The sequence below is a fragment of the Mustela nigripes genome, chromosome 13 (assembly GCF_022355385.1).
Source record: "Mustela nigripes isolate SB6536 chromosome 13, MUSNIG.SB6536, whole genome shotgun sequence".
Taxonomy (NCBI): Eukaryota; Metazoa; Chordata; class Mammalia; order Carnivora; family Mustelidae; genus Mustela; species Mustela nigripes.
In genome coordinates this window covers 14501741-14515424 of record NC_081569.1, presented here as the reverse complement: position 1 = coordinate 14515424, position 13684 = coordinate 14501741, and the positions used below count along the sequence as shown (strand labels likewise).

The following is a 13684-nucleotide window of genomic DNA, read 5'->3' as shown; positions in this document are numbered from 1 at the left end:
AATCCATTTTTAATTAAAAGGAGGATTAAGTGAATGGGGGTGGTTTACTATATCAGTATGGCACTTCCTAAACCATAGATGAACCATTAACTTCAGCTTCTCCCCCCCCCACACACCCAAATTAAACAGGCAAATACACTAGTCCACCTTTGAACAAACTGACTGAGGGCAGTAAACAAATGGACCCCCGGGCCCGGCTCAGCGAGAGCTCACAGGGGCTCTTCTCGATGAGAAAGACAGTGAGTGGGGACAGCCAAACAGATTTCAGATATCAAATAATATTTTAATTTCTGAATACTTTCAATTTTCCTTGGAATATAACACACAAAGACTCGACCAAACAGTTCAGTTATTATAACTTTTACAGTATACAGAAATGTTGCACTTAAAAAAAAAACCTTCAGTTTTTTTTAAAACACAAACTGTAAACTCTAAGATACTGAATCAATCACGTTACCTATAAGTGCCAACAGTGTTATTTTGTCATGCTGATTTCAATGGTATTTTTTAAAAAGGGAAAATATCAACAATTATAATACAAAGGGTTTGCAAATATACAAACAGATATAGGATTTTCGTAACAATTCAAGAACTAAGCGGGACCCAATTCAAATTACAAAAGTTCACTTTTTATTCAAAACCTCAGCATGTGTCTTGGACACATTCCTTGGCTGCCAATAAATTCCACAGTTCATTCTCTTTCTTAAAATATTTTTAAAAAGCTAGGTTTGTCATGGTGTCTTTTTGGGGGGGGGCAGGGTGGGGAAGTTAAGTGTATGTGGTTCCTCCAGTTCTCAAATTAAGAGTGCTCAACTTCGCCTAAAATTTTTGGTCACCACTTCTAAGTGCGTTTCCATCATCTCTGAGTTGCCTTTTAAAGTTTTATGTCTTCCTATGATATTTTCATGGATTCAGTTTTAATTCTTGCAGAACATATATTTTAAGGATACACAGTTTTTAAGAAGCCAAGATTATATCAAAACTTATTATAGAACCACAGAATAAACTGGTTTGGAACCAGAAAAGTACAAAAAAGAACAGCTAGAGGTACATAGACACAGGACAATTAATAATTTGGAAAAAAAAAAAAGACTTACTGTCTCCATTCTGCTAATTTTCTCCCAATCTCCTTAAATGCACTTTTAGCAATATTTTTCAAAAATTTACCAAAAAAAGAAAAAGACTAATTTCCTTTTTATACAAAAATGATAAGTAGCAAGTTGCTCTGACCGACACAGGAGTTTTTTTTTTTTTAATGCATTCTGTAAAAGTTCATTTGACAGTCTTTTTTTTTTGAAATTCACAGTCCATTAAATTCTTCCCCTCTCTTCTTTTAGCAAACTTGTAACATCCTTTTATATCCTTTCTTAACAGAAGGAATTTAAGCAAACAAACCAGTCTTTTGCCTTTTCTTTCTCTCTGTTTCACTGCCCCTTCTTATTTTGATTTATTATTTATTGAATCGCCATATACGGCCAGTTAAAACTGCTGCCGGACAGTAACATATCCCGGATGAGGGTTTCGATGGGGGTTTTACCTACCAAACGGACGAAAAACAATTGCTCTATGACTGAGGAGGAGACCGTGCGGAGGGAAGGGAGGCGAAGCAAAAGCTTTCCAAATCGCGTTGGTTGATTGGGGTACTGGCTCCTAACGTATTCTTCCAAAGCACACTGGGACTTTTCCTGCAAGCTTTCCACATGGGCTACATCAGAGAGACCACAGGCATCTGGAAGAAAGTTAAAAGAAGAAGAAGAAGAAGAAGAAGAAGCAGGGGAAGGAGAAGAAGAATTCAGTCATCAGATTAAGAGGTCTGAAAAGGGTCACATGAGGTGTGTGTACAGGGCTGTCAAACTGCCCCGACCGGAGTTGGAGCAAATGCCTCTGTGCTAAAAACCTGGGCGAAGGGGAGCGGGGTGGTGGTGGTGGAGAGAGCAGGAGATGATCCTGGGGTATTTGCTTTAAAGTCAAACACAAGCTCAGTGCACTGCAGGCTTTCACTGTCCCAGTCCTCAGGCTGGGTCCCTGGGAGGCCCCAAGCAAAGTGCATTGGGTGAAATCTGGCTCAAGTCAGTAAACAGACAGACAAACAGATGAAACCAAAACTGCCAGGGCTCCTCCCCCTCCTCGTCTGTAAATAATAGTTTGGCTTATAATTATATAGTTGGGGGGGGGGGGCAACAACCTGGCCCAGCCTCTAGTAATGGCGTCCACGACCCAGCCTCAGATTCTCCCCAAAGAGGGCGACTCATTTTTCTCCAGTCTTTGAAACTGATTTAAGTGGCCCTTTAAAACTGATCTTGTCAGTATAGCCCTATTGAAGGGCAGCCATGCAAACTGTGATCTCTCTGTTCATTTGAGCTGTTTCTTTTTCCCCTTTTCTTCTCTCTCCCTTTTTCTCTTACCCCCTTTATTTATTTATTTATTTGTTTATAAAACCCAGGTCCGTCCAAGAAGAAACCCCTCCCCTGTTATCTTCAGGAAAACACTTTTCTCTTTCGGATATGTGAAAAATACAGTAAGTGCCTTTGAAATGAGAGGCTTCTCAGTGAAGGCGGTGCAGGTTGTGACCTGACCTTTTTGGGCTCCCTAGACAAGACTGGGGCGAACACATGCATATTGTGAATCCTTAAAACAGACATCTGAAAACAGCCGCCACTACCTCCACCCCAAGAACCAGAACACATATGCAATTTCCTCCTGTGTGCATCTAGGACTCTGCACGTAAAGAATGCATAGGTGTCTGTGGTCAGGAATTAAAAGATCTGTTTGCACAGGACTCCCTCCCTCTGCACTGGTACACTGTGTGTCTCCCTATGAATCAGATAAGAGGGACCTTTATCTCTTTGTGAGGCGATTTGCATTCTCCACACAGGCCTCTACATTTTGCAAATAGTAATAAATTAAACTGTTGAGACAGTATCAGGCATTTCTTTCCTTGAAAGACCAAGAGTAAGGTTGAGAGCTAACAATGATATTGAGAAATTAACAACACCCCCATCATCTGGGCTCCTGGGCTGGATGTAGTAGGGTTGTGGGATGGGGGTGAAGGTGGTTGTGGGGTATGGGAATATCCTGCCTGCACATTTGCATCCGGCAAATGTTCTAGTTATGACAGTTCCCCTGAGAAAAATACTCCAGATCCAAGCCTCTCTCCACACAGCTTTTCCTCACCCAGACACTGCCCTTTCATTGGTTACCTCAGGACTTTCAAAGGCAGAATTTGGGGTGGCTGTGTGTGGGGGGGTGATGTGTGAGAAACAGTAAGGTATAACAGACAGTGGGTTAAGGGCTCAGAACCCTGCCATCGATTGAGCTAATGACTTGGGCCCCTAGATTTCCTTCAAACAATAAGGAAGAAATTGTAGATCTTTTTGTCTGCCACAGGAACTACTCAGCACTCCTAGTGTCCAGATTACAAGCTGTAAAAACTGCCGTTTCTAGGTTCTAAGCCCTACCAACATCCCAATGTTTGTTATTCTGAATTGGGAACCCCTCTCCCCTCTCAGGCATGACAAAGGGATCAGCTGACAACTTAGACCCAGAAGGCGGAGGGGGTGATTTCCACCCACCTGGGGTAGGCTGAACTCAGCCTGGAGGCAGCCAAAAGGCTCAGGTGTGGCCCAAAGTGGAAAGCCAGACACCTTCAAAAATCATTTGGCCTCAAGAGTTAATTAATATTAGATCTATTACTCACACAGGTTAAACTACATACAAACTAATTAGATTTCATAATGCAGTCAATGATGGTTTTATATCTCTGGCAACATTCATATCCAGCCCCAGTTGGCATACACTTTGGGTTGTTTGAAAATTGCCTTAAGTGTTTGCCTGGGCAAAGAAAGCAGGAGGCCAGAGTCTTCCAGCCCTCGCAGACATTCTGGACACTTACGATGGCCCCTTTCTTTCTCTTGCCCCTTCCTGAAAGCTCTTCCTCCTCTCCTGGCAGTCTGCATTGTTTTAATAAGAATATGATTTTTAAAATTGCTGCCCTCAGGTTGGATTTGCCTGGAGCTCTAACTCCTGCTGAGTTAGCAGACAAACTTTTCCCCTGCAGGGGCAAACTTTCCCCTGCAGAGATGATGCCAGGACCGCTCCAGTGCCCAGAGGCATCTCCTAGAGGCTCAGCCAGGGTGACAGAAAACGAGCCATGGGGCAGGGGAGACAGCACAGGCCCAGCTGACCCAGAAGGCCGGGAGCTAAGGGAGGGAGCAGGAACATGCATCCCAGCCTGGCAGGCTCAAGAGGCTTTCACATGGCCCATTTTGAGAGCCTATGTCTGGAGCAAATCTTCCTGCAGTCCAGCCTTCCCCTCTTGTCCCCTGGACAGGCCTGGTGAGGCCCAGCACCTACACAGAGTTCCCACTCCCAAGTTTGCTCTCAACAGTTTGGCCTTTCAAGGGGGTGGGGGTGAGGGGAGGCTGTGCCCAGGCTGGGGACTCCCAAGTTCTCTGGTCCCTAACTCTGAGCTAGAAGTCCTTGGACTGAGAGGGCAGGGCTCCTTCCTACCTGAGGTGAACAGGACTATGGCCTTGAGACAGCTGTACTCGGCGGAGTCGACGTGCAGTGCTTTGAGCTTCTCCACTTGCTCTTGGAAGATCCGTATGTGGTCCATAAAGGCGACCACTCGGTCGGCGGACATGGGAGAGGCGTGTAGGCCGGCGGCGGCCAGGAGCGGGGCGACGTGGAGGGGCATGGAGCATTGGGCTGCATTGAGCACGAACAGCTCGCTCCAGGTGAGGCGAAGCAGGGCCACCTGGTCGGTGATCTGCAGGTCAGGGAAGAAGGGGATGTTCCGGGCCCACTCGACGGCGCTGAAGAGCATCCGCGCGGCCAGTTCGCAAATGTTCTCAATGCCCATGATGTTGTTGGGCTGCATGCACTGACTGCCGAAGCGCGACGTGGGGTAGGGCTCGGCGCGCAGCAGCAGAGAAATATATCCGGACAGGTACGAGTGGCAGTTGAGAGGGTCCCCGTTGGTGAGCGCAAACTGCCCGTGGGTTGGCTGGGTGGGCGGCATCCGGCCCCTCTGTACCGCTGCGGGGAGGAAAGGAGACACCCCGCCGTTAATGACCAGCCTCGTCCCCCAGCTCTCCCGGCCCGACCCCCACCTGACCCAGACCCCCGAGACGCGCCACTACCGGCAGGCCTGCCCCGGCGCGCCAGGGCCAGAGACCTGGAAGTCACCGGGAGCCCGGCAGCGCTGCTCTCAAACCACCACCCAAGCAGGCTCCGGCGGCCAAAACGGCACACTTGCCTCCGAGGCCCGCTCGGGGCTGGGCCGCCGAGGACCCAGAATTGACCGCTTTGCCTCGGGGTCCCCGGCACTGGGGGCGGGAGGTAGCGTTCTGGGGGCATCTTTCTTCTTTACTGCTAAACAGCTGATATTTCTTATTGATTGGAGGAGAGGGAGCGGGAGGGGCGAGTCTGGGTGGCGGGGGGGGAGGGTGAGACGCTTTTGCAGAAAGACACCAGGGTTCACCCCAGACGGCCTGCGGCCACCCCGGAACAACTCTCCCCCAAACCCCGCAGCCCCAGCCCGGCGGGGAACCCCCCGTGAGAGACGAGCGGAAAGCCGAGGTCTGGCGGCAGCCTAATCAGTGTGCTCGAAGAAAGAGAGACGGAGGGAGAGGGCGGAGAGAGAGGCCGGCCGAGGCGAGAGGAAGCCGGGGAGAGGCGGGGAGCAGGCGGCCGGCGCCGGCGTAGCCAAGGCAGGGCCCGAGAGGGCCGGGGAGAGCTGGCGAGGCTGGGGCTCGGGCTGTTATCTGACGCCGGACCGGGAGAGTCGCTCTCGCAAAAACACAAAGAAAGCCCGGCGTTCGCTCGCCCTAGCCCGGAGCCCGCGCCCAGCGCCGTGCGCGCCATTGGCCGAGCACGGCTCACGGCGCTCGGCGAATTTTATATCACAAAGACCCAACTCGCGCAGAGCGAAAGCAGCCGCCGAGGGCCCCTCGCCCACCCTTCCCTGCTCCCTAGCGCGCTCTCCTCCTTTCAAAAGTGAAAGGAAAAAAAGAAAACAGAGGTATTTTTTTTTTTTTTTAGCAGAATGTTAATCCACGGAGGGTCACATGAGCGCTGCCCGGGCAGCAGCGTTAATACGGCGAAGTGCATAAAATTGCCATTTGTAATTTGAACCTCCTGTACAAAAGTACAATCTCAGGTTTGTTTTTTTTTTTTTTTTTTGAGAGGGTGGGGGCTGGGGAGAGGGGTGGGGAGGAGGGACATATGTTGAACATGCAGGAAAAACAAGGGGAGAGAGAGAGAGAGAGGAAAGGCAGAGAAGTAAACCAGGCTTTGAAACAACAACAGACAACACCCCATCCCTCGTAGAAAGGCGAACTCGAATGAACTCGGAATCAATGCAAAGAAAATGAAACAGCCCGAAGAGAAAGTAGAGGAGGAAATCAGTCGGCCAAAGCATGCGGATTTGGGGGTCTGGGTTCCAGTGCAGAACTTGTTTCTAGTATAAAACCCCTTTCAATTGCAATACGAAGAGAAGAGCTTGGGGCTTCTGCGTCCTTACCCAGAGCAGGCTAGCCAAACGCACCCAGGGCCCCGGGACCCCAGGCTAGGGGGGTGGGTGGGGAGAAATGAGAGGCCGATACCTTCCCGTCTCATGCCCACTTTGAGGCACTTTTTGAGGCGGCAGTACTGGCACTGGTTGCGGTGGTGCTGGTCGATGGGACAGTTCCGGTTGGCGCGGCACGTGTAGCTCAGGTTCCTCCGCACGCTGCGCTTGAAGAAGCTCTTGCAGCCCTCGCACGTGAACTGGCCGTAGTGCTTGCCGCTTGACTTGTCCCCGCACACCACGCACTCGATGTGTTGCTGCTGCTGCTGCTTGTCGCCGCCCGGGCCGCCGGGGCCGCCCTGGCCACCGGCCGCCGTCTGGGCCGGCGTGCTGGCCGGGCCCCCTTGGCCCGGCGTCTGTGGCGTGTGCGGGGCGCCGGGCGGCGGGCCGGGCACAGGCGGCGCCTGCGAGGCCTGGCTGCCCTGCGAGCCGGGCACCTCGTCCTGGGGGTCGCGCCACGTGCTGACTACCATTGCCATATCTATGGGGGCCGCGTCCGGACTTCCTGCTCCCCTGGCTGCGGGCGGCGGCGGCTCCCGGGTCTCGGGCTCCGGCGCGCCGCCTTTTGTGTGTGCGAGGGTGCGAGAGGGCGCGGGAGGGCGCCCCGGGTGGCTCGGGGGCTGGTTGGTTGAGGTTGATTAGTTTTTCCTTTTTTGTTTCTGCTTTTGCAAAGTTTTGTCGATGGCTTGTCTGGCCCGGTGTGTTTGTTTTGTTTGTTTCCCTCGGCTCAGCTTTGTTGGTTTCGGGGGGCTTTCCGCCCGGAGGGGAGGGGAAGGGGCCAGGGGAGAGAGAGTGGGAGCAGAACGTGGAGAGAGAGGGAGGGGAGGGAGAGCTGCAAGTCGATTGTCTGGCTTCAAGACAGAAGTAGGAGGCAAAAAAAAAAAAAAAAAAAATCTCTCCAAAGATCTCGCTCGCTCTCACTCTCTCCCTCCCTCTCTCGTTCACTCTCTCGCTCTCAGAGCTGGTGTGCCGAGGAGTTGGAGTAGGAGGAGGAAGAGGAGGAGGAAGAGGAGGAGGAGAGGCGACTGTCCGGGGGCCAAGTCCAGGGCAGCCCACAGTCAGCCATTCAGGAAAGCCATCGAAATCAGGACGACTGGGAGAGCGGAGGCGCCGGTCGCGGGCGCACCCAGAAAGCCCGGCAGGCCGGGGCGGAGGCCGGCGGCCCGCGGAGTGGCGGGAGCGCTGCCCGGGTCCGGGGGAATCAGCATGAAAGTGGTCCGCGTCCGGCGCTGCGCGGCGTCGTCCTGGCGCTGGGCCGCCGCCGCCGCCTGCCACGGGCGCCCGGCGCGCGCCTCGCTCGCTCTGGCCGCCGCCGCCCGCTTTCGCCGGATGGAGGCCGCTCGCTGCTCCCTGCGGGCCGCCCGGGCCGCCGCCGCCGCCGGAGCCGCCGCCGCCGCCGCCGAAGCCGCCGGGTCGGGCCCGGAGCCGCCGCGTCTAGCGCCGCCGCCGCCGCTGAAGCCGCTGCTGCCGCTGCTGCCGCCGCCGGAGCCGCTGCTGCTGCTGCTGCCGCCGCCGCCTCACACACATAGGGAAAGAGTCAACTCGCCGGCGGCGGGGGAGAAATGATAAAAGAGAGAGAGGAGGGCAGATCACCACCTAGAAGCACATCCTTCGTGCGCAGAGGGGGGAGAAAAAGACGGAGAGAAAGAATGAAAGAAGGGAAAAAAGGCAGCACGGCACCCGGAGAAAGGAGGCAACTCGGGGAGAGGAGGAGGAGGAGAAGAAAACACACACGCGCGCACGCACACACACACCGCGGAGAGAAAAGAACAGAGAATCAAAGTGATCAAATATGCTAAAAAGGGGGGCGCGGGAGGGAATGCGATTTATAGGCGCCGGGGCTGGCAGAAGTGGCTTCTCCGCGATCAGCTCACTGAGCTCTCTATATAGTGAACTTTGACACGACTGCTGCAACTTAGCGCACGTTGCCATGGTGACGGCGCGCCTTATAAGGCAGCAGCCGGGGTTGGCCTGGCCAGGCGCGCGCGCACCGCCCCCTCGTCGTCATTGGCCGGAGCGCGGCGGCCCCGCCATGGCGGCCGCGAGCTCAGCCCGGTCCTAGCGCGAGCGGCGTAGCAGCTGCGGCGCGAGGAGCGCGGGGGGCCAAGGGGGGCGGGGAGGGGGCGGCCGCGCCGCCACCACCGCCAGGCGGGGGATGGGCCCGGGCCGGCCCCGGGCACGCGGCCCCCGAGCTCTCTGCACCCCGCACCGGAGGTTTCCGCCCCAGCGGGGAGAGGAGCGCGGCGCGCACACACAACGCCTCTTAAAGGCTCCGCGAGAGGCTTTGGATGGAATCGAGGACTTCGCCTCCCGCAACTTGGCGATGCCACGAAATCCGTCGCTCGCGCACCACCCGGGACTCCCGGCGCATCTTTGTGCCCACAATGCCAGAGAAAGAGAAAAGTTCCCCGGTTTCTTTGCAGAGGGGTAGCGGGTAGGGGGGTAGGAAGGTGCCGGGAACCGAGCTTGGAGACATTTACCAAACGAAAGATTTGGTCAAATCTGGGTGATGGTAGACCCTTCTCGTAATCGACTCTGATCACTTGCTTGGTTTCGTGGCTTATTTCTTTTTTCCCTTTTTGAGGAAAAAAAGCCGTTTAGCGTCTATCTTTTCCTTGTAGGGTTAACATTTCCCAGGTATGTGGCCTGACATTTTAATTGCTCAAATAAAGCATCTCGGATGCTGAGAAGCACAAGTAGACTTCATCTCATTGTCATGACGCAATTAAAATCAATTTTCCTCAACTTTATCCTCTCTTATTAGTTATAGCTAACTCACAGCCCAGCGTCCTGCCACACACCCAGTCGTGGAGAGATGTGAATAGAGCGTTCTGCGCGCTGATGGACAAGCGGAAGCAGCTTCCCAGGCTCCCCTGTGCCTACCCTCTGTACACACATGTAAGCGCACATGTATCAGATGCACATTTGTCAATGTACACAGACAAAGACTTCAGCGACTGTGCTTCTAGGTCATGGAACAGTTGAGTACGAACTTCATTGTTCCTCAAGTTCCTTTTAAGCATCCATATAGTCATTAAAACACAACCAGAGATTCTGCTCCAAATTGGGAATAATACCAAGCACAACTCACAAAAACCACACACACACGCCATGGTCTATCTCAAGAGATTCACTGCAGTAAGAACAACTTCATAGCCTGAGCCATTCCGCTCAGTGTGCTAAAGTCATCAACATGGATGTGTCTCTGGATTCCAGAGCGTTTGGTTTTAAACATCAAACAGGTAGAATTGCCCCTACAGAATACACTATATTTCAACGCAGTAGACTTTTGGTTTGATTATGAGAAGTTAGTGAATTGTGACTGTTCAACATTTATGGAACAAAATTTTGACACCATCATACACATTTTTGCACCGAGAAAAACCATAATCTGGGACACCAACCAGATTTGTGAACAATTAAAATATTTGACATAAAATACAATGAGCTTCAGGAAACATGAACACATATAAAGGCTAAATTAATGACCACAGGAAGGCATCCTTGATAGTTCAAAAAAATTGACGAGATGAAAGATTAAAAAAAAAACATAAACCAGACATATAATTGACCTGTGCTGGTGTACATTTTGCATTTGATACCCTTTACACACAGACAGAATACAAGGAAGGTACTAAGTGAAGATGTAGGCAGACAGGGGCTAGTTTTTAGGGAAGGAGAAACACCCCCCACCCCTTACACTTCATTCCTGAAGCCTTCTTAGCCCTCACCCTATCTCCGCTGAAATCACGTATTTCACTAAAGCTGCAGGTGCTGGGATTATTTGAAAGTTAAAAAAAAAAAAGAAAAAGAAAAGAAAAACAACAACCATAGTGGACACTGAACTATCATAAACGTGGTGTGTAATGAGATTGCCAAAGAGAGAGAAGCAGGCTGAGAATTTCAGGTTGATTAGAGACACAATATAACTTTCTCTTAAAGAGGACAGAGGATGGAAAAGAAATCATTTCAGAGAAGGTGTGTGTTTTTTTTTTCCCCCCTTCCATTTCAACCCCTATGATTCAAGGGATTGCCTAATGCTACAAATGTCAGTAGATTAGGGGCAAACTCAGCAGAGATGTGGCGGGGCTGTGTTGAAATAGGAAATCTAATGGGCATACCCATCTCAGTTTAATAGAAGATGGGAATAAATGTAGGGAAATCTTAATCTCGCCTTTTGAGTGCAGACACTTCGATAGCAAGATCACCTTTTACAGAAGTGAAGTGGAAAGTTTTTGAGGAGAAAAAGCTTCCACGGTACAGAGATTTTTGGTATTTGAAATGCGCTCTGATGGCCTCAGATTTAAAATGAAGAATTTCCTCATCTCTTACAGAACTGAAGCCTGCTACACACATGACCACAGGGCTGACATGAAATCAGAGGTATTTCACTCTCATTTTAGGATTCATTCAGTTCTGGGAAGGCTATTAAAATTCTAAATAAATAAATAAATGACCCTATCAATTATAGTTAATTTTACTGCATACAAGAAGAGAAAGACTGCAGACTGAGGGAAAAAGTGGGGGGGGGGGAATATTTTAAAATGTCTTCTTCAGAGATGCTCATTTCCCTTGAATAAACAGCTCTAAGACTAACAGATAAATATCAATATGTCGTGCTCAAAAAAAAAAAATCCAGCCCAGTCTTTTATTGTAGATGTAAATTTATTTTAATGAGAGGAATGGCAAGCTTTAATTTGGCCGGAGAAAGTTGGAAAAACATTTGTTTTACTCTGGTGAAAAAAGAAAAAAAAAAAAAAAGAAAAGTAAACCCACCCAGGAATATGATTTTCTTGCAGAAAGTGGCCTGATGGCTGTAATTCTCCACAAATTAAATCACAATATGAATACAGACCCCAGCAAATGCCGAGTTTAGCTCTGAACTCAGTAGAAACCAGTTCTGTCCACCAGGATTCATTGAATTCCTCCTTTCCCTCAATCTAGTCCGTGTGTGTTTTTCTCTTCCACCACACTGGAGCTCCATGAATAGGGAAAGGGGCTTCCATTGTGTCCCTCTGAACTTCCAAGTCAATGCAATTTTTAACCACTGGCTTGTGGTACTTTGAAAATCACCAGGGGCTGTCAGAGTTGGGTCCTCTGAAAAATTTACAGTGCTAAATCAGAGCATATGCTGGGAGGGAAAAAATTGCTTAAGATTGGAGCAAGTACAGTATCTGTCTGCCCCCTAGTGTAAGAGTCCTCGCTGCCTAAAATTCAACTTTAAAAGAAAAGGAGCTCTTAAAGGGAAACGACTTTGAGCTCACGTAGGCATAGCAGAATGAAAGTTCTGTACATTTTAATCTAAATAATTCTTCCGGATTTAAAATTAATTGGCTCTGGCTTGGTTGGACCGGACTCGGATCTCGCCACCTCTGCGCTTCCCGAGTCACTGGCGGAGAGGTGATGATTTTTTTTCCCCCCTGAACTGGGTTTATGTGCGTCCCCCTCACCCCCTCCTCTCTTTTTCTTTCTCTGTCTCTGTCGTCTCTCTCTCTGGCTTTTTAAAAATGAGGAACCGTTCCTTGAACGTTCTGGACAGAGCACAGAATTGCTTCTTAAGTCAGCCCGACGCGGTTGCAATAGACAGCAAAAAGGTAAACGTTTGCCTGAAATCCGCACGCCAGCTCCACCACCCCGCCCGATGGTGAGTACCCTTCTCGTCGCGATTCTCCTCCTAGCTTTTACCGAGCGCTCTTCTCCCCGAGCCGCGGCCGAGGGCGCCGGGCACAGCTTTCCTCCCTCCCTGCCTGGCTGGCTGTCAGTTGCACAAGGTTGCAAAATAAAGCGCAGAGGCAAATCGAACAGTAAATTCTGATACTTAGTGCGAGCCTCGCAGCTCCTTTGCTAGAAAAACCGAGTCGTCTGTTGCTTGGAAAAACACGCTTATAGGACTGGCTTTTAGTTTGCTCTATCGAAGGAAATGAGTTTGAGGAGACAGGACGAGGAGACGGGGAGGCACCGCAGTCTTTACGCTTCGGTTTAATCATATTTTGGCAGCTTTGCAATTGTATTTTTCCCCCTCTTCCCCCCTCCACCACCTCTCCTATCACACAAATGTAATAAAATATGGCAATGCATTGAATTGACGGCCCCCCCTCCCCAAACCCCTGAAACCACAGTCCTAGGCATTTCATACACGTTAGCAAACCGATATTTTGAAAAGCCCCAAGTCATCCCCAGCCCCACACAGCACAAGGAAAAAAAAGTGAGAAAGGAGAGAGAGAGAGAAAAAAAATACTGTAAGTAAACATACCAAAACCATATTTGCCTTGTTCAAGGTCCCAAACCGCTTGCATCTTCCTTCTAAACTGGAATAACTCTCCTTTAGTTTGGCGGGTGAAATAAACGCTTTGTTGGCCCCCTGAAAAGATGTGTCTTTGATAATTAAAGAGAATCTCCTCCTCGGTGTTTATCTAAGCGATTGTGCAAACTGATAAAAAGTAGGCACTAGCCTGCAGGGAAAAAGAGGAAAGGTGAAGGGAGAGATCTTCCACCTTAAGGAAGTGCTTCCCCATGTATTAGGCGTTCTCAGCCTTGGAAAACCCTGCACACTAACTTTAGAGAGACGAGGTTTCAGGGAGCTTTGTACATAGCTGCTGAGGAATGCAAGCCTCGCCTTTAAGAAAAAAAACCCCAAACCGTAGGTAGGAGATGTCTGGAGTGATCCTTGTCTCTCATCTCATTCCTTAGAAGGAAGAGTGCGTTGTTACACCTTGTTTGGGGCTGGAAAGACGAGACTTTAAAAACACCCGTCCAATTGAAAAAAATCTCCCAACTTAATGAGTTTAGTCGGAGGCTGGAGCAAAACGGCTCAGCCGCAGCAGAAAACCGCCAACAACTATAGGCGATATTACAAAGCAAGACGACCCGAAGCACAGCCAAATTCCACTGTTTGGGGTCGAGAGGGATGGAGGCTAATCCTAAAGCAAGTTGGGAAAAAAACAGAGGTGGGAGAGGAGGGGGAAAAAGCAGCAGCCTAGCAGCCTGGCAGACAGGCTCCCCTCACCCTGGATCAGAGATAGAACTTGAAACAGGAGGGCAACATTTTTCCTAGGAATCCGTTGGAATCCTCATTTTTCTACTTTTAACTCAGGTTCCCCCAAGTGATTTTTCCCT

General features: G+C 50.3%; 2 protein-coding genes and 1 long non-coding RNA gene across 10 annotated transcripts in view; 2 read left to right on the top strand and 1 right to left on the bottom strand.

Annotated features, from left to right (window-relative positions):
* Positions 1-258: 258 nt before the first annotated feature.
* NR2F2 (nuclear receptor subfamily 2 group F member 2) lies at positions 259-13168 on the bottom strand. 3 transcript variants are annotated; one of them, XM_059371635.1, is made up of 3 exons: positions 12822-13168; positions 4510-5037; positions 259-1729 (listed from the first exon to the last, which is right to left on the bottom strand). In XM_059371635.1, the coding sequence occupies exons 1-3, from the start codon at positions 12862-12864 to the stop codon at positions 1455-1457; spliced, it is 846 nt and encodes a 281-aa protein (XP_059227618.1). In that variant the 5' UTR covers positions 12865-13168; the 3' UTR covers positions 259-1454. The 3 variants fall into 3 exon arrangements, with proteins under 3 accessions (XP_059227618.1, XP_059227617.1, XP_059227619.1); XM_059371634.1 differs by lacking the exon at positions 12822-13168 and adding an exon at positions 6606-7533; XM_059371636.1 differs by lacking the exon at positions 12822-13168 and adding an exon at positions 5258-5548.
* Positions 5503-7601, top strand: LOC131999081 (uncharacterized). Of its 2 annotated transcripts, none has more exons than XR_009399009.1 (3): positions 5503-5580; positions 6046-6160; positions 7528-7601. It is a non-coding gene; the product is annotated as an uncharacterized LOC131999081 (long non-coding RNA). The 2 variants fall into 2 exon arrangements; XR_009399010.1 differs by having other exon boundaries at positions 5518-5580; positions 6043-6160.
* Positions 11200-13684, top strand: part of LOC131999078 (uncharacterized) — a 39883-nt gene continuing 37398 nt past the window's right edge. For 3 of the 5 annotated variants that reach the window (XM_059371645.1, XM_059371643.1, XM_059371641.1), the window contains exon 1: positions 11200-12212. The gene's annotated coding sequence lies outside the window, so the exon portion shown is untranslated. The remainder of the gene's footprint in view (positions 12213-13684) is intronic. The other 2 variants (XM_059371642.1, XM_059371647.1) reach the window with 2 other exon arrangements.

Coding starts and splice junctions, on each gene's coding strand:
- NR2F2 (XM_059371634.1), bottom strand. CDS start 7,047: ATGGCAATGGTAGTCAGCACGTGGCGCGACCCCCAGGACGAGGTGCCC. Junction 5,038..6,605: donor AGTGGGCATGAGACGGGAAG/GTATCGGCCTCT, acceptor TCCTCCCCGCAG/CGGTACAGAGGGGCCGGATG. Junction 1,730..4,509: donor CATAGTCCTGTTCACCTCAG/GTAGGAAGGAGC, acceptor ACTTTCTTCCAG/ATGCCTGTGGTCTCTCTGAT.